Below are 21,527 nucleotides of genomic sequence, written 5' to 3'. Positions count from 1 at the left end.
ATTTAATTAGTTGTATCCAGATAAAGCTTCGTGTACAGGAAGAGCATGTACAGAAACCCACATCCTATTGTTGGTTGCTAAGATATTAGCTTTGGGTTTTATTGTTTTTGTATACATGCAGGGTAATTGTTTCTGCATTGTCAGTGAAAAATAATGTAATACAGAAGAGTGTGTCAGAGTGAGTTAGAAATTAAACAGTAAAGGTCTCCTAAATAGAAATAAAGCCTTTAAAACACGGAAGGGAAATACTTATCATAATATGTTTCTGTTTTCAACAAATCCCAAGACACAAAAATCACATCTCGTCCAAACAAAAGAAAAATGAATATTGTAGAGGATGTGTCCTCTGTGTACAACTTGCACACTGCCCGCCCTGAGCTGCAGCTCTCCATTAACTTCATAAAGGTGTAAGGCTATCTGGGGAAATCCCCTCATTGGTTGATTTTATAATTGCTTCCAGATACAATATTGGCCCTCAGCTGAGTGCCGTCTCGCCACAATAACTGTGTGCAGCAAAGCAGCAGTTAGGGAACACATATACTGGCTAGGGCTAAAAAGATGTATATTGCAATTTGTCATCTTTATGGGTTATGTACGATGAATTAAAGAATATAAGGAATACATCTGTGCCAGTTATCACCTAATTTTGGTTCTTTTCTGTCCTTTTTCCTGCAGCTCAAAGCTGGAGAGACGGCTGCAGTCATCGCCCGGGAGTTAGCAGAGCAAACGAAGCGTAATCTCCAGGCGGGAGACATCACGTTCACCGTGAAGGCCATGGTGCAGCTGGTGGACCTGCTCGACGTGCAGCTCAGGAACCTGACGCCCGGTGGCAAAGACAGCGCTGCACGGAGCCTCAACAAGGTACAAAAACGAATATCTATGCTCTAATACATATATGGCTATCTAACAGGGTGCATAAACAGGATGGTTTCTACTCCTTTACGCCAAAGCTTACAACGTTAACTCAAAAGTGCCAATTTATGTGTCCAAAACCTTTCTGAGTGTTCAAAATGTATGCTTACCGTACCTTCCACATCACCTCCACCCAGTGCAACCTGAACAGTAGTTTTTTTTTTTATGATCTGCTTCTGCTGTCAGAAAAAGTGAGACCTAGCGTTATCCTGAGGTCAATGCATATGAAACACCTTCAACTACAGCGGAGAGCATATCTGTAGCCCTCATGCATTATGCTATCAGTTCAACTTTGATGTAGTTTAAAGGATGTCATGCTCGTCTAAAGCACTACACATGCAGCATTTGATTTATACTAATAGTACAGCGTAGGTTTTCGGATCCAAGCTCTGTGAGAGTGAGTCATCTCAGCGACTCACTGCGAGCACAAATAATACTTCCTCAACAGCAAACATCAGTGACATTTAAAATGTCACTCGTTAATTTGGAGGAGCGGCTTCACTTGTAGGGGAGAATGAACACCTGGTCTCAAATAGCTTTTCGGGGGGCAGACCGTTTTTATTTCATTGCTGCGACACACACAGATGTCCCCATTGAGATTTTAGTGGCAGTGTCCTCCAATGGAGAGGCAAGGCAGTAAAGATGGCCGAAAGCAAAGGGGCAGGCAATGGGGAAACTCACGTTGAGGAGGATCTGCAGTTTATACTACCTCTTGAAAAAAGGTTTCACATAAAACCCTCCATTGAAGATCTGCTGTGGTGGAGATAGCTGCTGAAGTCTTTAGTTTCTCTTGTAAAGGTGAGGAACTGGCTCAAAAAGGCAGTTCTGTGGAGTTGAATGAAAAAAGCTTTTATTAAGGAGGTCAGGGGATTTATAATTCTCCGTCCATTGTTGCAGTACCTCTCTCCCTCGTGTTGGACGTCCTCCCGGCTGATGTTTACCTCCAATCCTTTTTGACACAATCTGCAGAGAGCTAAGCGAATTAAAGATTTTTTTTGCCGATAGCGCTGCACAATGCTCCTGCCAGCAGACAATGAGAGGATTGAGTTGGCAAACGGAGAGATCAGTGTGCTGCTCATGATCAAAGGGGAGCCGGCTCATGCTTTCCAGTGGAGTGGGCTGTGATGTGGAGGAGTGGGCTGCGATGTGGAGCACGGGGCTCCTTTATGAGGAAACGGTGCTCTTAGGAGCTAATCTGCATGGATTTAGCACGGTACCAGATTCTAGCTGTTAAGCCACACAGAAGCTTTGTTGGCTAGCCCGCTTGTTTTAGAACTCGATTAAAATAATTCAGTCTGCGTGCAGTGCTAACCGAGCTACCTGTCATTCAGGTGTGCTAAATCACAACTGAAACCGCGCTCCTGAGTTCTCACATGCATTTCTTATCTTTCTGAAAAACTGAAATACTTGCCTTGAAATCACAATCAAGTGTGCCATAGATGTATTCCCACATGGCTTGTACATCTCGTTTTAGTGCTAATTAACACACGAGCCTCTGATGTGTTTCTAAGATCAGGTATAATTAATGTATTTGCTACACGGTTTATGAAAGTGATTTGAATCTTTACTTCAAGCTGCTGAAAGAAATGTATTTCAGAGGACTTGTTTGATATGTTAACCTTTTCCTAACTCTGATTTTCTTTGTGTTGCAGCTGCAGAAAAGAGAGCGTTCTTGCCGCTTTTATGTTCAGGTATTTGGACAAAATCTCCCCCTCTCTAAATCCCCTCCATTACCTCATTGTGGCAACTCTGCTGCCATCTTTCATCATATCATCCAAGTTCACTTCCATGCCTTGAAGTTATATGTCATCATTTCCCCCCTGCATGCACGTGTCGTGGAATTCTGCCTCTAATGTGTTTGGCCTGAGCATGAATTTTTCTCAGGTGCCTCAATCATTTAAAAAATGCCCTTAAACCATCACATCAGCAGTGCGTTCCAGTGAAATAACCCACATAAGTGGATAGCATCAGTCAAAAGAAAATGCTCTCAGGCACACTCTACTTTTCTCAGAAAATGCTTAAGAACCACAGAAGTGACCTCATTACTGCAGCAAGTCAACTTCTAACTACTCTGTCAGCCAAAGTCATGGTGTGTTGTGATTCTCCCTGATGCATAATGCATGTGTGTCCTAATTTAAGGGGGGGCCTCTATTGCTTCTCTCAGTTTTTTCGCGTGCTGCTGAGTGGTTTTGGTATTCCTGAGGTGACATGTGAACTGTCATCAGAATAGTTTGACGGGAAAACTGTGGAATAAGTTGACATCTTGTCTGCCGTACAGATGCTCCCATAAAGCTGCACTTCTCATTAGAGACAGACGTTTGTTGTGTGCACGCTCTGCAGCTCATGTAAAGCAACATGCATTTGCCTACATTCCTCCGAGGCATGTCAGAAGGCACTGCTGCTGCAACAAAACAATTTCCCAATATGGATGAATCAAATACATCTAATCTAACCGTATTGAATCTAAAAATAAAAAAATACTGATATATTTTATTTGATATGTTGCATATATTACATTTTTTTTTTTTTTACTACATTCTATGGAATAACTGTCCAGAAAAACGAATTCCCCCGGGATAAATAAATATTTCTGATGACTTATTCTAACATTTTCATAGCAATCCAATAATTGATGATATGTTTCAGTCTGCAGAAACATAGTCAAATACACCAATATCAGCAGTATGGAGCAAAGTCAGTGGCACGGCTAAAGAAGGTCAAACTCTGTGATTTACCTGCAGCTGCTGCACCTGGCCTCATGTTTCCACACTGAGGCTGTTTCGTACATTCCCACAGCTGACTGTACGCTGTGCTGTGCACCTCCTCCTCTTGCTCCCTCGCTGGGTTGATAAATTCAAACACCTCTGAGGAGCTTTCACTTGACGAAGCGGAATAATGGAGCAACATCTGTGGCCGTAGGTAAACACCGCCATCGACTGCACGCGCCGCCAGCCTTTCAGGGACTTTTCATTGATTCGAGAATTTGGGCAATCGTTTCTCCAGCGGGGCCCTAATGGTTGACATAAATGGGATTAACAGAGGAATTCAAAGCAAATGAGACGCGCACCTGCCTCTGCTGCTGCAAACACACCTCAGTACTTTGGGAACATGGCAGAGTGTGTGAGTGTGCAGGTGCGGTTGTGCTGAAGGATGACACACTCCAAGATAAAGTGCAGGGCTTCAGGTTAATGTCTAAATGAGGTAAAGAGTAATTCTCATTGGTTTTAAGTGATGAATTCACCTCGTTCTGACGTTTTTTCTCTTCAGCATCAACTTCACACCTGTGCCTATGAGACAATCATTGGTTGTTCTTCTGAATCCGTCTCGGTTGTTCATAAGCAGTGATCTCTGCCACAAGTCATAACCAATTTGGCCTTGATAAACTACAAAGCATATCATGTCCTGTGTTCGCCCTGCAGGATTCCCCGTGGTGCCCTTTGATTTTCGAACAAACATGATAAAAACAGCGGCCTCCTGTGCCTCATAGTAACAGCAGCTTGTTTATGGGTAGTGACATTATGGTCCAATTACTGAGATTATGTCCATCCACTAAGCTAAAGTCAAGCACGCTAGCTTTGGATAGTGTCTTCCTGCGGCATTTATTGTGTTCTAAAGCAGAGAAGTATGTCGTGCAACACACAAAAGATCAACATAATATCTTGTGAAGCCAAGTGAGTGTGAATGTTGAGGACAGAGGGAGGATCCGGCGCTGCGACCCCTCATTAAAACGACACCTTCACACACAGAGACGACCGGGGGAGGCTACTGGCGCAGATGACCTGAGAGCAGGCGGAACAGAGGGAGGATCCTCATTCCGGAATGTAACGAGATTATATAATTTCTCTGGCAATACATTTGTTGGAAGATGAAGATAACCTCCTCCTCATAAACGGAGAGATATCCTCATCTGGCCTGCAGGGAGCTATGCATATTGTGAGATGAAGAGAAGCAAGTGGAAGGAGTTTTCAGGGATTGTATCCTATATTTATGTTCATTAAGGTAGCATGATATTATAAACACATGCATACTGGTAATTCTGAAATCTCAAATAAAAGAGTGCTTGAGCTGTTTTTTTAAGTACAATCGATTACTTCTCACAAGATGTTTGGGATTAATAGTGTCTCCTGCAGTGTTGGAATTTTTTATTGGAAAAAATAGCATGTCATTGTACCTATAGCTTTAAAGTTAGCTTGGCCCCGTGACTAGTGTGAGCTTTACTGCAAGTTGGTTTAAACTAGTATGAAATATTTTTTTCATTGTCAACCACAGTTCCAACCAAGCCCCCACACTTCTCTTACCCTGGCAACATCAACCTGCTCTGACTGGGGACTTCCAAGACGCTCTCAAGCAAACTTGGAAATATAATCCCTCCACCTGGTCCTGGGTCTGCCCCTCAGCCCCCGCCCAGCTCCTCCTTAGGGAGGCGGCCAGGTGGCACACTTACTCCCCGAACCACCTCAACAGGCTCCTTTCAACGTGAAGCAGTAGAGGCTCTACTCCGAGTCCCTCGCTATGACTGACCTTATCCCTAAGGGAGATGCTAGCCACCCTCCGGGGAAAACCCATTTGAACTGTTGTATCCACAATCTCAATCTTTTGGTCATGTTCCCCCCCTTCATGACCATAGGTGACGGTAGGAATAAACATGGCCTTCTGATTCAGCTCTCTCTTCATCACAACGGTGCACAAAGCTCCCGCTGCTCCGATTCTCCAGCACATCTCACGCTCCATTGTCCACCCACTCAGAACAAGACCCCGAGATACTTGAACTCCTCAACTTAGGTGAAGACTCATTCTCTACTCGGAGTGGACAGTCCATAAGTTTCCTGCTGAGTACCATGGCCTCACATTTAGAGGTGCTGATCCTCTTGACAGCCGCTTCACGTTTGATTTTTTTCCTGTGAAAAATACAAAATCACAAACTCACTTCCAAAACAACTTTTTAAGAGCCGAACAGAAAGTATTTCCTTAGAATGAGAAATGTCTGCAGGAAATGTTAAATTAGTGTTACATTGAACAAATTAATTTGTAAACACCAAAAGTTAAATAGTAGCAACTGGAAATAATTAGGAAACAAAACTGTATTTTTGTTAAACAAACAATCTTATATTCAGAGTATAACATGGCGGTTTACAGTATAACAACTTTAATTCAATTAGGCAATAGGTCAACATGGATGACGTTTTGTACTTCTAAAATACATGCTTCTAAAACTGGGTAAGCCATGTCTCTAATAAAATGTATTTGTAATGAAAGTCAGCCTCTGCTGTTGATAAATAAATAAACGGGCTGATGTGTGGGAATAGTACAATAGTGAGATTAAACATAAAAAAAATAGACAAAAAGCGGAGAGATAATCCCTCAGAAACTCACAGACACAACCACCCGCCTACAAGAGAGAGATATAACGAAATATTAAACAAGAAGCTTGCAGAGATTTTCAGAGAAGGCGAGGATTTGGCTCGCAGGTCAAATGAAAAAAAACAGAAATGATGCAAAAGCCTCACCTGAGCCGATGTCGTCAGATACATTTGTGTTGATTGTACTTCTAATTTTGAGTCAGACAAAAGTGAGAGGAACCGACTGGAGAACAGGAAGGGAGGAGGAGAGGGAGATCAGCCTCCGTCAGAATCAATTTCCCAGACCTAGAGTTCATTTCATCAATCAGCACATACACCTTGGACCGCAGCCAGGCTACGCTAATGGCCCATGCTCTGCAGCTTTTCACGCCCTGTCCTCCTTCTCCTCCTCCTTTTTCCTCATGGAACATTCCTGCAGCTGAGGAGCATTTCCCCTCTTGTACCAGGAACCAGAACACACTACCTTCTTTCAGCACAGGAAAGGAAAGTAGACAAGGAAATGTGTGAGTTAGCTTCAGCAGACTGGAAGCTACATGTGACAGATGGAGTGGCAGCGTGCTAATGGCATCACGTCTCAACTGTGCTGCTGCATGGGCGCACATCTCCAGCTCACCGGCTGCTGGCTGTAGCTTCATGTTTAACATCAGAGTGGGCATGCTGTAGCCGCATATCTGAGTGCTGATTCTGCAGGGGAAGATGTTGGTATTGTTCTCAAGTCTGTTTTGGTCATGCTTGCTTCGACTCTACAAAGCTGTGTCACAAAAACACTCTTTTGACTCTTGTTCCTTATACATTTTGAGGGAAACATATACCTCCAGGTCTTGTTGGTAGGAGATAACATGTAAACATGCAAAATTAATATCATAGCCATCACTGCGGTTTAAAAAAAGATACGATTTATGTCATTCTTCTTCTTCTTCTTCTTCGTGAATTGGAGAATTTGTCGGTGCGTTGGCTTTGAAAGAAAGGTCTGGATACATGACATCAGTTTTTTAAGGCTCCAATGCTGTTTGACACACATGCTGTAGAAAGCTTAACAAGACCATCAGGGACACAAAGTATAACACTGGAAAGACACTTATTTTACTCTTCTAAATAGTTATTAACCATTTTAGAGGACAAAGGCATTGGCATACTTCCCTTGGATATCAGTAGGAGTATAGTTTTCTTTTGGACATTATTAACACTAACATAGATGTTTTGTATGTGAAGTATCTCTCTTCAGTCCTGAGATTTCAATTATCTGGTTTTAATGAGGCAAAATTGCCATGCCACAGACATATTAATATCAGTAATGAATAATCTGCGTCTCAGCGATTTGGTAATCTGTTGCATGTCCAATAGATGCTCCATGAGTGATTGTCAGCGTCATTCTTTTACATCATAAATGCCTGAAAGAAAGCTGATCTTTATTACAACACCGCTTTTGGTAAATGTTTCATACACACTTTTATTCACTATCAATTATCCATTGTGCATTCACAAAGTTACTGACCCCTTCTTCTGCCTTTCTGCCTACGCCTCCGTCTCCGCTGCATGCAAAGCAGCGAGTCCATCAATCGTTCCCCTGAACAACCATTATTCCAGTGTTTTAAGAAGTGCTGAAAAAAACATTGCAGTGGTGAACAAAGGGAAATAAAATGTCAGTGCCTGAAGAAAAGGAGCTCCTTAATTGAGAGCGAATCAACCTCTGCCTGGAGCTGAATGTCAGGAGGTGTGATTGGAGATTGGCTGCAGATAATGAATAATTACATCAAAGTTGCCAGACTGCGTGCACACGAGCGTGCGAGTTTCTCTGTTTTTGTGTACGAGCAGGTGCAGAGGTGTGTGTTCGCTCTTGCGTCAGCCTCTCAGTGTGTGTGGGCGGCTCGTGTGTGCCCGGTATGTTTTGAATGAGGAGAAGCCAGCTGGTGCTGTTTGAAATTCTCATCCAGCGTCAGTGAGCCGGACACAATCTCCTCTTCTATCACAGCCATTCCAAACAAACATACAATTTAACATCATGAGGTAATTGGGGGGTCCATTACCATTTTTTTTCATCAGGAAGTCATTTGATACACTAAAGCACATGATTCCTCTTATTCGCCTGTAGCTTTATCCCTGTGCTGTTTTCTGAGTCACACTCAAACTCTTTCATAATACGCTGATCAAAACAGGGATCTGATCGAAGTTCAGAGAGAACTTGACACTCCCTGTTTTTAACACGCATCAGATCTTCTATCTTCTGCATGTCACAGATTAAACTGGCTTTTGAAGAAGTGCAAAAAGGAAAATCAAAAGTCAAACCATTTTTACATCAGATATGAGATTTCCTCTTTTAAAGGCGGATTGGTTACGCCGTGCAGGAAATGTCTAATAATTCTGCATTCGCCCACCTCAGAAATGTATTTTCTTCCACTCTCACACTCATTTTGCTCCTCAGTGCAGAATTGGATTAATTGCTTAGCTTGACCAATTAGTATTCTCTTCATATATCTTGCCATTGGCATTTTTAAATCTTTAATGGCTCTTAATTTTTCATCTTGTCTTCGAGAATGTTTCTTCCTTGCTTCCTCGCTTTGGCGTTGTTGTGTGAAGATTATAAAGAAGGCCTAATAGTTGTTCTGAGATTTTAAAGTGCAGGAAGGATGCTTGCAGATTGATGCTAGCAGCGATACCTTGTTCATGCACTGTGTTAATGTTTCCGTGTGTAGTGCATTGGGAGCGTCTGCATGGAGAAAAATTAATCATACCAATTAAAGACTCTAACCTTAAGTCATGTACAAACTCGCCTCTAGCATTGTGGTGATTAATTCTTCTAGAAGATAAAAACTAGTGTAACATCATGTTCAATGTCAAAACAGATGAAGGTGCTACTTTCTATCTCCAAAAGCATATAATTGCTCAGTCGAAATATTATCAAGGAATATTACTTCAAATGAAAAAGGGGTGGAAACACTTCATGCCTCTTCCTTCCACCGTCCCTCAGGGTTGCACGATTTGTTTTTCAGCCCCTTTCCTCTCCCCTCACTCGCACCGTTTACCACATCACCTCCACATACAGCGGCAGTCCCTCAGCAGCTTAGCTCTTCTCACTGAATCAATGATCTGCCTCCACAGGCCATGGTGGAGACGGTCAACAATCTGCTGCAGCCGCAGGCGCAGGCGGCGTGGAGACAGCTGAGCACCGCGGAGCAGCTGAGGGCCGCCACCACGCTGCTGGACACGGTGGAGCAGGGCGCCTTCATCCTCGCCGACAACCTGCTGAAGACCGACATCGTGCAGGAGAACACCGAGAACATCCGTGAGTGCAAGCAGTGTCTGTCTTTACATGCAGGAGCCATTTACATGTGCATATACTGAATGTAGAGGAGGGTATTAAACATCGCCTCCAGAAATGTTTTTCATCTTATAAAGGAAACATTTGGAAAGACTGTTACCTCAATCTTTCTGTTGAGAGTTGTTCACACAGTGCTTTTGAACATTTAGTTTGGAGTTTATCTTCACATGCAGATGTCCTTTACCTTTAAATACTGTATATATGAAGAAACAGACACACCAAGGAATCATTCTCAATATCCCCTCCAACGTGTGTTAATATGCGTACAAATAGTAGGTGTTCAATGGTTCAAGGATTGTGGCGCTTTGTTTGGAGTGTCTTTTCAACTTGCCAGTGCTATGAACCCTTGAATGTGGAGAACACTAAAGTGTTATAAAGGTATAATAAGGGTACACACATTTTGCAACTGCCTGATGCTAACTTACATATGGTGTGAAAATAGACTGCACAAAAAATGCCCAGCATACATTTCTTAGGACATATACAATAATATTAAGCATGCAATGTTTTCTGCCATGGATGCATTAGGAAAAACATCCTCCTTTTCATTCCTTTGGACAGTGTTCACTGGGCACATTACGCTCTGTTAGGCTCTTTCTCCGGCTCCTGCTGACTCACACTAACATTGCATTAAAACATATATTTTATAATTACTACATACTCCCATGCCTTCCAAATTGCATTAGAAGGCACGGATCAAATTCTGATAAATAATAATTTCCCGGAGTGAGACTTAAAGTATCTGTATCACTTTGGCTTGCTGTTTTTCACCAATTAAAGCATTGAAAATGGCATGGAATCGAGCAAACACTTAATTATACTTTAATTTGGTTGACTTCGCCTGCATGAGTAAACCATCTTGGACAGAATTAAGTTAATTTGTCCTCAAGCTGCTGGGAAACAGATTAGTGGCTCTGCTGGAAGACAGCAGCAGTGTGGATTGTGATATTTAGGAAAATGGAAATTTTCAAATGTTTGGTTTTATCTGTTTAATGTTCACATATGTCTGTGACTTCTTCTTCTCTGTCAGCTGTAAATCAACAATCATCTGATAATTATTCTTATATTAATGTAACTTGCAGACCAGGGATCACTGCTCATTATCCAAAGTATAAATGCCAACAGACGGATAATGGAGCTACTGTCATCAGTAGTAGAATGTATTAAGCATACATTGAGAGAGCACAAATTCAAATAAATGAAATAACCGGTTCTGCAATAAAAAGACAAAAATAATGTCATGATGAATTGCCTCTCTTCTCAGAACAAATCTAAAAATATAGGTCTGCTGATTTAAAAAGGAAGCGAGAATTAATAAGGGATTTGATTGTATCTGGCGTACAATTCATGTGGGTATTAAGAGATTCTGGATTTGGAGAGGAGTGGGGTTTTATAGCTCGTGGAGGTAGTCTGGTTAATTATGGGATGTCGACATGTTTACTGCGCCTCATCTCTCTATTTCCTCAGCTTATTTTGCCACGCAGGAGCCCTTAAATAAGGACCATTTAAACATCAGTGCAGCAGCTGACTCATGACCCCTCACACTGATTTGCACTAAAGTGTGTGTGCAGATGTGTCAAACACACCTGCTGTCAACACTGTTCTCCTTAGAGTGAATAGAGAGAAATCCTCATCCCAAATTTCAAGCTGATAATGAGATCTATTTTCTTTCAAAGGCAGCGGGATATTTTCTCTCTCCATTGTGTGTCTGTTTGTGTTTACACGTCACACTTCGCCTGTGCGCTTCACTCTCCGCGTGATAATCTGATGAGCAGATTTCTGCCGATTAGCGTGTTATTTAAACGGCTTTGAAGGTATAGCCTTCGGGGTCCAACGTCGACTATGGCATCAAAGGAACTCCCCAAAGCCCACCGTAAGCTCTTTTACACAACCTCACAGGGAACAGAGAGGCAGAGAGGCAGCGGGGAAATGCTTCCTTTATTCCAGAGGCAGGCGTGGAATCCAGGGAACGGTGAGCTATCTGGGGTATTGTCTTGGCTAAGTCGAATAGGAAGGTATCACCAAACCCCCTGGCCTTTGCAAAAGCACAAGAGAACCTTAAAACAGAAGAGAAAGTATGAGAACAGACACAAAGGCAGGATTTGATGTGGCCTCTCTTGTAGCTTTCTTTGGCGATAACCTTTATCAAAGACAGAGATGTCACAGTCCACCGCCATCACATCAGCTGCATGCCTTATCGGGCTTAATGAAGTTTCTAGTCCTTACACTTGATGGAATTGTGTTTCCAGTTGAGATTCTCCAGCGCAGACTAATCTGCCGTTCGGTTTCTGTGTGGAGATGACTGCCATTAGTGTGGTGCAGCGGCAAGGAGCATGAAATGTTTGGACTGATCACCTCTGCAGCAGAGGAAGGGAGCCGAGGTGACGCCGTCTCAAAACACGGGCCAGAAATTGGTCATTTGTGAAAACACATCAGACAAACCTACTTCCATCAAGGTAAAGGTTAGTCAGTAGGATTTGAAGAGGGAAGAGGAGGGAGATCGCTAAATGATCTAAACATGGATGAGGATTGATGTGAGGGAACTTACTTCCTGTTTCTCCCCTGGACACCTGGAGCTGATGATGACACTTCAGGAAGTCACTGCACCAGGAAGATAACCCCTGTAAATATATATATATATATATTACTGGTTGTTCTTCTGGATGCACTAGCAGGGCTATTCAATTAGTTTGGAATTGGGGCCGGTTGATGAAAATGATCCAAAGCAAGGGGCCGGGAAAAAAATGGCTCGAAATATGAGTAATCATATTAAGAGCTTCAGATACAGTAAATACTACAGCAGGTCACCCTTGAAAAAGAGATCAATGATCTCAATGGGATTCACCTGCATAAATAAAGGTTTGAAATGAAATGAAATGACTACAACCAGCATAAGTGGAGTGCATATATTTTTAGTTGTAATTAAATCAAACATAGCCCAAGCCGTTTATAAATGGCAAGTTCAGAACTCACAGTACATGTGAACCTAATATAACATCAACTTTAGATTTAGCATTACAATATATCTAATAATTCACACAAAATAGCAATTTAGGGCCCAGTACACAAACAACAGTGCATATTAATGGATTATAATAACCAATAAAGACAATGTGAGCCACACCACCAGCATCAGAATTGCTAATTAAAGCAAAAACAATGTATCAAAAGACTTGTATTAATTACCAAACCACAACACACAGCCTTTTAAAAACTCAAACCTTTTTTAATTAACATAGTGATACTGACATACAGTATGCAACCAATCTTGCAGATATGTGCCATCTAATGAGAAGAAACTGGCATTTTTTTCTGGATGTGTAGCAAGTAGCAGGGAAGTCGGCGGAGTATAACGTTGTCTAGCATGGCAATAACGCATACAGAGATGCAGATGCTGGTCAGTGAGGGATGCTCGATTAATGAGTTTTTATGGCATTATCTTGTGTGTGAGAATTGCTCCGATTCGCACGTGTAAGTCGAGCCACAAACATTGTGAGATACAAAAGTGCAAGACCCCTTGAATGAGGGAATTTCTCGTGGCTGACTTCATGAGCATCCAGAACTTTTTCAGAACCCTGCCAGACTGAAATGACTTCGCAAGGTACTCAACCATGAATGACTGAGAATGTCAATGAAGTTCGAGTTGTAAAGACGCGTCATTTAATGTCACAATCAGCTCCTTTGCTTTCAGTGCAAACTCCGTCATCCCATCTACATTCACTAGAGATAGAGGTCGCTTCACATTTGTCATCACTTCAGTCGGCACTGTTGAGATCTGAAATACTCACATGTTAAGAGAAACCTCGTCGCGGCAAAGTTGGGTTTTCAATGCGTCCATAAAATCCAGTCATCACCTCGGTGAGTTGTAAACCTGCAGTGCGCAGTTGTTGGAAAAAGTAGCATTTTGCCTGGACATAAATCCGGCAAAAAAAGTGTGAAGCTGTTTTTTGTGAAAACGCATGGAGTCTCTCCACAAGTTGTGAGAACGCATTTTATCTCTGCCCTGCCAGCTCATACAATTGAGCTTGGTTCAGATGTTGGATTGGAAAAAATGTCGCCTCAAAAAGCAAACAGCAGCGTAAAACTCATCATTCTCTATCAGACACAGAAAGGCGTTGGCTTTTTTATGTTTTGAATTGCGGAGAAACGCCATGACCTCCTCCTTAAATTCACAAAATCGTTTCAAGACGTTTCCTTTGCTTAGCCATCTAATGTAACTGTGCATGAGCAAATCATTATATTGAGCTGACATGTCTGACAACATCTGGCGGAAAAGGCGGTGCTGTAAACTGGAGTTACAACAAATAAAGTTAATAATCGCCATGACAGAGTCCATTGTGTTTTTTAACTCACCACTCAGTTTTAACGCTTTTTCTGATTTTCTCATCTGCAACCACTTCCTCAATTGATGAAAGCATACACTCTTTGACTGTCTCTGCGTCCGTAAAAGGCCTTTTCTTTTTGCCTAATATCCAGGCCACTCGTAGGGACGCTGCGGTAGCTCTCTCTTGGTCAGTGCAAGCCCGAAACAGGGAGCTACGTCTTTGGTCATAGCACGAAGTTAGCCCCAAAATCTTCTGGCGGCGAGCATCAGAGCCCGCTGGAAAAGTGGCGTCAAAGTTGGCGTGAGCTGTCTTAAAATGCCTTCTCAAGTTGTACTCTTCACACACCGATAAACGCTCATTGCAGATTAAACACACGGGCCTCCCACTGACATTTACACACAAGTACTTCTCTTTCCACTCGCTGTTGAATTGCCGGTTTTGGGTGTCAACCTTTTGTTTTTTTAACGTAGAAAGAGACATTTTGATATCCAACTATGCTGACCAGGTTTGATTAATCGTACGATTGGCGCGAAACCGTCGAAGGTGCGCGAGCTTGTAGTGAAGGGCAGCGCGAGCTGCAAGGACGCGCGTAGAGACGCAATAAATGACAGGAGTTACTAGTAGGTGGGTTCGAAACCCGAGCCCGCCAAAGTTTTCAGGCAATGTCTTCCCCTCTATCTCTCAATGTAACACCCTCTCAGGAATAAAGGCACTCTGGCCCAAAAAAAAAATGTTAAATGAATTTTTTTTTTTAATTAAACTTTAATTTTTTTGTTTTACTTTTTAACATTATACTCAATGGGCCAGTAAATATCACCCGGGGGCCGGATTTGGCCCGCGGGCCGCCAATTGAATAGCCCTGCACTACAGCATTTCTTTGTGGGAGTTTGGGCCACATCTTTTCTTTCAACACACACAGTGGATTCGTGTCAGTGCTCTGGAGTTAATGTGACATTTAGGAAAGCGTAGACTTCACACAGGTCAGCGGTCTCTCCAGTTGAGAGCACACTCCACTGCTTTATGAAGCTCAATTGTATGCTGGAACTGTAATTCTGATGGAATTAGCTTTTTTATTTCTGCTGCTATTCCCTGCCAACAGCAAGCTCGTTTTCCTGTGCTGTGTGACGCTGGAGTCTTTGAACCGTAAATTAGGAGCTGGCTGCAGACACAACATCTGCTGAGCTGCAGCTTCACTTTATCTGCTGCTCTTATCTCCCGCTCTCTACACTTCTGCTTGAAATGAATGTGTCTTTTCATTCAAAGGCCAGAGAAAACCTTTGTTTTGACAGTCTGAGAGGAAAACGTTTCACCTGAACTCTTGATAGGCAGTTGATTAAGAATCCTGCTGACACACAGATGTGAGAGGAAATGATGTGATGCATTCAGGCTCAGTGGAGCTGCTTGGAGCAACACAATCAGCTGTCACAGGAGATTTTATTGTTCGTTTAGTTTTACATTTCATATGCATGATGAAAGAATGTTCTTAAAAGGGATTTTTTTGTATATTTTATTCATATTTAACCCCATGTTACTCTGAATTATTTAAGAAAACTTTGAATGGTTCCACAGTGAACCAATAGACAAAAAAGTGATGTGAATTCTGTATCACAACTTCCTGTTACGATCCATCAAGACCACTTTGTTTCTGATTCTCTGTTCACTTTGGAGGTTTTGGAGAAAAACAATGCTTCTTTAAGAATTTAAGGTAACCTGGGGAGATTGTTTGAAAGGAAATGATGCTTTTGTGTGTGAAGTATTTCTTGAAGATGTTATGTGGCATGAAACACATATCTTTGACGTCAACAGAAGAAAGTTACAGTCAATATAGCAGATAGTCCAATTAAATGTAATCATGTAATATTAATTTAGTCATTCAAAAATCTTGTCATCAAACTCTCAGCTCGAAATCATTAACCATATTTAATATTCTGTGGAATATGGAACATGCCTCAGCTGTAATGCTATTGTGTATGATACAAATCTAACGTATTGATTCTTAACATGTTGTCCTGTGTTTTTTTCTGTGTGTGCAGAGCTGGAGGTGGCGAGGATGAGCACTGATGGGAACTTACCCGATCTGAAGTTCCCACAGACCGGAGGACAGGGCAACTCCATCCACCTGTCGGCCAACACGCTCAAGCAGCACGGGAGAAACGGTGAGGAAACACACCGCTAGTCATGCTTCAGTTGGTGTGTCGTGTTTTATTCAGGATGTGATATAACAGACATGGCTATAAAAAATACTGTTGCATTGCTTTTAATTTCTTGCATGTCTTACATTGCATGGAAGTCTTGCAGTAAATTCATTACAGATGCATTGAATAACTTTACATGTTCCTTCCAAATCCTCTTATATGGTCTGCATATAAAACACCTGGATCGATGTGAGAGTTTAAATAGGATCCATGCTGTACATTCGAGAGCTTCCTCCAAACTAAAATGAGGTTGTTAGAAACAATGAGAAACGTCCACGAGTAATACCGGTCCATTTTTAGATTGTATTATCAGCCCATGTAAATGAGGCTGGGCCCCCGCGGCGCCCGGCTCCTCTCAGCTGGAGGACGCGTCCACGTCCAGGATCATTAGAGCTGGGTGGCCCATATCTCCCCGTCAGACGGCGCCGTAGCACCCTAACTATTTCCTTTTCATCTGAGTGAGTGATCTCAGTCTCGGCAGGAGGGAGCTTCCTTTCATATCAATACTCCACAGTGAGGCTGCAGGAGGTGATGGTGAGGAAGAGGATTTTAACGAGAGGAATGCTCGCCTTTGTCACTGCCAGCGGTAGAGACTAACCACATTTTTGGGATGCTGAATTCAAATAACTGTCTGTTGATGTTGGAAAGATTTCTTTCCTCTTGTGGAATTATGTTGGCAACCCTGACGCTGGTCTGTGTTTTGACAGTTTACAACAGTGTTGCTAAAGCTCACTGGCGTTTGATATTATGTATAAGCCTTCAAACTAGCATATTGTTGTCAAATGATATTACCACTGCACGGCTCATTATGTTTAGGCTCTTTGTTGTTTTTAAGGCTCAATTCCTTGTTCCACTTGAATATAATCTTAATCCTAGAGTATGCAAACATATTTCAGACATAGTGAAGAGTCTAGCTTTGTGGCAACACAGAGTTTAGGGCAAATCTCCTATTATGTGTTTGTGAATGTATTCTCTGCTCAGGACTGAGTTTTTCTGCCCCATTGTCTTCCTAAAGGTGAGATCCGGATTGCGTTTGTTCTGTACAAACACATCGGGCTCTACCTCTCAACGGAAAACGCCAGCATGAAGCTGGGCAGCGAGGCGATGGCGACCAATTACTCGGTCATCGTTAACTCCCCGGTCGTCACGGCGGCCATCAACAAGGACTCCAACAAAGTGTACCTCTCCGACCCGGTCATCTTCACCATCAGACATCTGCAGGTACGCTGTGCTTTCGGTCTCTTTTGCACACAAAGAATCCCATCTCAAAGTTTTACTCAGGAGGTGTGAAGGATTGCTCACAGAGTGTTGCCGTTGTTGTTTACTAGTCCGAACAAACAATAGACTGATCTCTTCAACAAATATCCTTCACACTGAGCCTCACTGCAGGCTGCTGAGTCATGGTGGGGAGCCACGACTTCTCCCTCTTGACTCCATTATCTTCTCCACACTCTGCTTCCCTCCAAATATCCCTGTTTGTTTGCGAACAGCGCCCTCAGCCATTACCACGCGTGTTGAGCAACCATAGGAGAGTTGCAGGTCTCATGTGTAGGAGGGACCTGGCAGGAAGCAACACGGCAGAAACACCCTGCAGAGGGAAAGAGAATACAAGAGGGAGAGCTTGTGGATGTCAACTGATGGTAAAATGTCAAGGGGCAACATCAGCACAGTTATTGCTCTGAATCACCTTAAGAGTCATTTGCAGATTCCATTCTTTTTACTGTTTTGATAAAACCATGCCCTTTCACAAAAGTGTGTTTCCTGCACTTCTCAGCTTACTGTCTGTCAATCACGCTAAATTGACATAGACACACAGACATTTACATATAGAGTGCATTCTGTGTACACCGATGGCTGTACAATTAATCGTAAAATAATCATGCGCAATTAATTAAACTTGATTGGATGCAATATTGACTTTTTGCATGTACAGAAGCGTGCTGTGGAGCATCAAATGAAGACTCTGACGCTCTGATTATCTGGCCTACTTGTGGCTGCAGGACAGCATATTTTAGTTTCTTTGAAAAATAAATAATAACTAATAATAATAATAATAACTGTGATAATCATCTTTACTTATATCAGATCAGCTGGCAAACTTTATAAACCCTGAATACCAACAAGCACTTTGGTCCCAGCTGTGTGTGTCACTTTTTTTAGTGTCCCCTGGTTTTCGTCGTGTTTCCAGCTTCTTGTAGTGTTTTGTATCCGCAGGGATTCATTTATGCAGCACTTTTAGTCAATTCTGCGCATGTTTCGTCAAGTTGGGGAAGATGTTTCTTCATTTGCGTCTGTTTTGGCACTTTTGTATTGTTTGGCATTGTTTCAAAAGCTGCAGCACATTTCTCCGAATAGAAATATTTTGGGCCAGCGTAATAATGATAGCTTATTCATCTAGAATGCGTCGAGCCCTTGAAAATGAACCTTAGTTTTCTAATCTCAAGTGCAATTTTTTTTTGTTCTCCACACTTTATCCCGCTCTGATGCGTGAGGTTTTGGATCGCTGCTCTTCTGGGGAGGTGATGATGTGTCCTCTGGTTATTGTTTTGCTTCCCTGCCTCACCACTTAATGGAACTCATTAAAGTCATTAATGGGACGGAGGGTCGTCCTATCTGCTCGCCGAGGAGTCTTTTACACACGCCGTTTGGATGTGTGAAGGGTAAACTCAGTCAGCGGCAAATTTACATTCACAGAGGATAAACCTTATTAGACTAATTAGCCTACAGCGAGAGTGAGAGTACGACAAACTGCAGCTCCTCGCAGAGTTAACAGTAAGACGGCGGACATGTTTAACCTTGGCAGCTGTGCATCACAAAGAAAAGCCACATCTGCTTTGCTTCTGAAGACGCCAAATAAATTGGGCTCAAGAGGGAAGGGCGGTTGATGTATCTAGTTATCATTCCTTTTGTTTGGTTGTGCAGTGGATGCGGGTGACTTGTGTAAAATGGCGAGCGAGATAGAGGGGCAGTCTATTAGAGTTCAAAAGAAAGTAAAAAATGGCATGATGCTGTATGACAGTAAAACCAGCTTCATATTGAAAAGGGCAGGAGAAAACTATTCTCGGGATGTTTATTCTGCAAAGAAAGGATTTAAGCATTTAACTTGATAAAACTACCGGTGATAAACTGCAGACCCCTTGTTTGACCTAGTCAGGAGACAACCTGCGGCTTCACGCAACTAAATAAATGTTTCCGTTGTCGATTCAATACGCAGTTTTTCCACAAAGACACACTCAAAAAACACTTTTATTTACCTTTATTTTCCTGTGATTTGAATATTGCACTAGTCCATATTGCAATACATTGTTGAACTATTGTCATAAATCAAATAAAGAATTCTCAACTGTGACAAAAATGACAGATCACTCCACTTAAAGGGGGCAGCACTCATGTGTTCCTGTTATGAATTCAACCTGTTATTCATGTTTTCCCTCTAACAGCAGTCTGAGGAGAACTTCAACCCCAACTGTTCGTTCTGGAGTTACTCCAAGAGGACCATGACGGGTTTCTGGTCCACGCAGGACTGCCGCCTGCTCGGCACCAACCGCACACACACCACCTGCTCCTGCACACACCTCACCAACTTCGCCGTGCTCATGGCCCACGTGGACGTCAAGGTAGGCAAACTCTTCCCTCCTGCTGCTTCTCGGATGACCTGTTTATCATCAAAAAGTGCAATTGACCAAAATGCAATCAAGACGAATGAAAAGGCATTGATCCGTCAATACTGCTTTACACAGCCGCTTACAAGGAAAGTGAGCTTCAGCAGTTTCTGTTTGTCAATATGTGTTTTATATTTCCCTTGCTTTTTAAGTTCACAGTGTTGTAATAGATTGAGAAGTGTTTGCTGACCTTCACCGCACTTTGTAGACTAACATTTCAAGTGCCAATAAACACACACACTCTTCATATAGTTTTAAACAATGACCCTGTCTGTGTAAGTGTGTATCGATTGCAGCCGCCTCAAAACTGTCTGTGTAACAGCCCGGATTTATGATGAGGTGCAGCAAAACAATGCCTGTTTCAAGTTCCTTTATACACGATATATCCTTTAAATAAAGTTCTTTTTTTGGCTTTCTAACCTTTACGTAACACTTGGCTTCATGCCTTTTAGATGTATAGACTCTTTTTGTGTCTCTTTTGCCCCTTTTCATAGAAGTAGAGTGGTATCACTCTGCAGGTAAATGGATGAATGCATCTTTAGCAACAACTCATGTTTCTATAATGACTAAAATCCATCTGTTTGTTTCTTTTATTTATGCATGAAAGTGGTCTTTTGTTTACCAATAAAGACAGAAAAGAGAGAACAACGGGCACGTTAACATTGTATCCTCATATCGCTGGATTTGATCAATGCACCATTTTTGGTTTTTTTTGCCTTCAGGCTTGCTGCAGAAGCTAAGTGGAATGAGCGCAGTTACTGTGAGTGCCGGAGAGCAATTCATGGGAGGTGCTAATGGAAGTTGTAAAAAAAAACAAGGCCTGTTCCAGTAAAGGAAGTGTAATTTGGCTTTGAGATGTGTGTGTTGTTTTTATTGTGGGCAGCACTTTAGAAAGCTCAGTGGGTAAAGAGGATGTTAGAGAAGAAGTTCTGTGATGCTGACAGACGGATTAATAATTCCTGTCACAGGAAGTTTGAGGAGTTGCCGCTGACAGGGAGAGTCTGGTCGCTGCTGAGGCATCTGTCTCTGAGAGCCTCTCTTCTCAATCAGCGTCCCAGTTGGCTCTCGTCCATGAAACCACTCCAACTGCCTTCACTCTGCAAAAAGCATGCATGCACACAGTCTGAAATTCATCTTCCTCCTGCACACATGGCTCCAGGGAGGGCTGGGTGAGGGGTTTCTTCCAGAGGGAGCCACTGTTTGTCACTCAGCAGCGTGACTCCGCTGCCACTAAGCTCTCTGCAGGCTGAAGGCCAGGCTGGAATAGAGAGGGAGGCGCGAAGAATGGGATCCTTCACGCGCTGAAAGCAGAGCGGGGGGAAAGGAAGCCGTAAAAGGAGCGCTTTCACTCAGCCCAATCCTTTAGTGGTTTGGAAAGCCCGGCTGGCTTGTGGCGCTTCATTCACCGGAGGAAAGTGGACAGTTGTTACACCCCAGTTCTGAGTGATAGCGTTTTTCTCCCCCTACCTTACTCTTTATCTTCTCTCCGCTCTGCTGTTATAAAAGGCCGCTTGTTCGAAAGGTGCCGCTGGATGGCAGATACGGAGGCTTTTTATTTGCTGTCACAGTGTTGTATCTGAGAACACTGGTGAAAGGAGTGTGTATGTGAGAGGCAGAGGAAGACATTTCATAAATGCAAGACACTCAGAGTTTTTGTATCCATGGAAACAGGACATACCAATGCTGATCCCTGCATTGTTATTACTCATTACCCTCCGAGCAGCAGATTATATTCTAACCTTGTTTGTTTCTTT

General features: G+C 42.6%; 1 protein-coding gene across 1 annotated transcript; it reads left to right on the top strand.

Annotated features, from left to right (window-relative positions):
• Positions 1-674: 674 nt before the first annotated feature.
• Positions 675-19,728, top strand: LOC104948823 (latrophilin-3-like; the record flags this gene model as incomplete). The annotated part of the gene is made up of 6 exons (XM_010775048.1): positions 675-861; positions 2,565-2,603; positions 9,372-9,555; positions 15,950-16,072; positions 17,127-17,332; positions 19,552-19,728. Coding segments are annotated over exons 1-6 (816 nt in total), but the record flags the coding sequence as incomplete, so codon positions are not given.
• Positions 19,729-21,527: the final 1,799 nt, after the last annotated feature.

This window comes from Notothenia coriiceps, unplaced genomic scaffold (assembly GCF_000735185.1).
Source record: "Notothenia coriiceps isolate Sejong01 unplaced genomic scaffold, NC01 NC01_scaffold00015206, whole genome shotgun sequence".
Classification (NCBI taxonomy): Eukaryota; Metazoa; Chordata; class Actinopteri; order Perciformes; family Nototheniidae; genus Notothenia; species Notothenia coriiceps.
The sequence above is the reverse complement of the archived record's forward strand: the minus strand, read 5'-3'. Positions and strand labels throughout refer to the sequence as shown.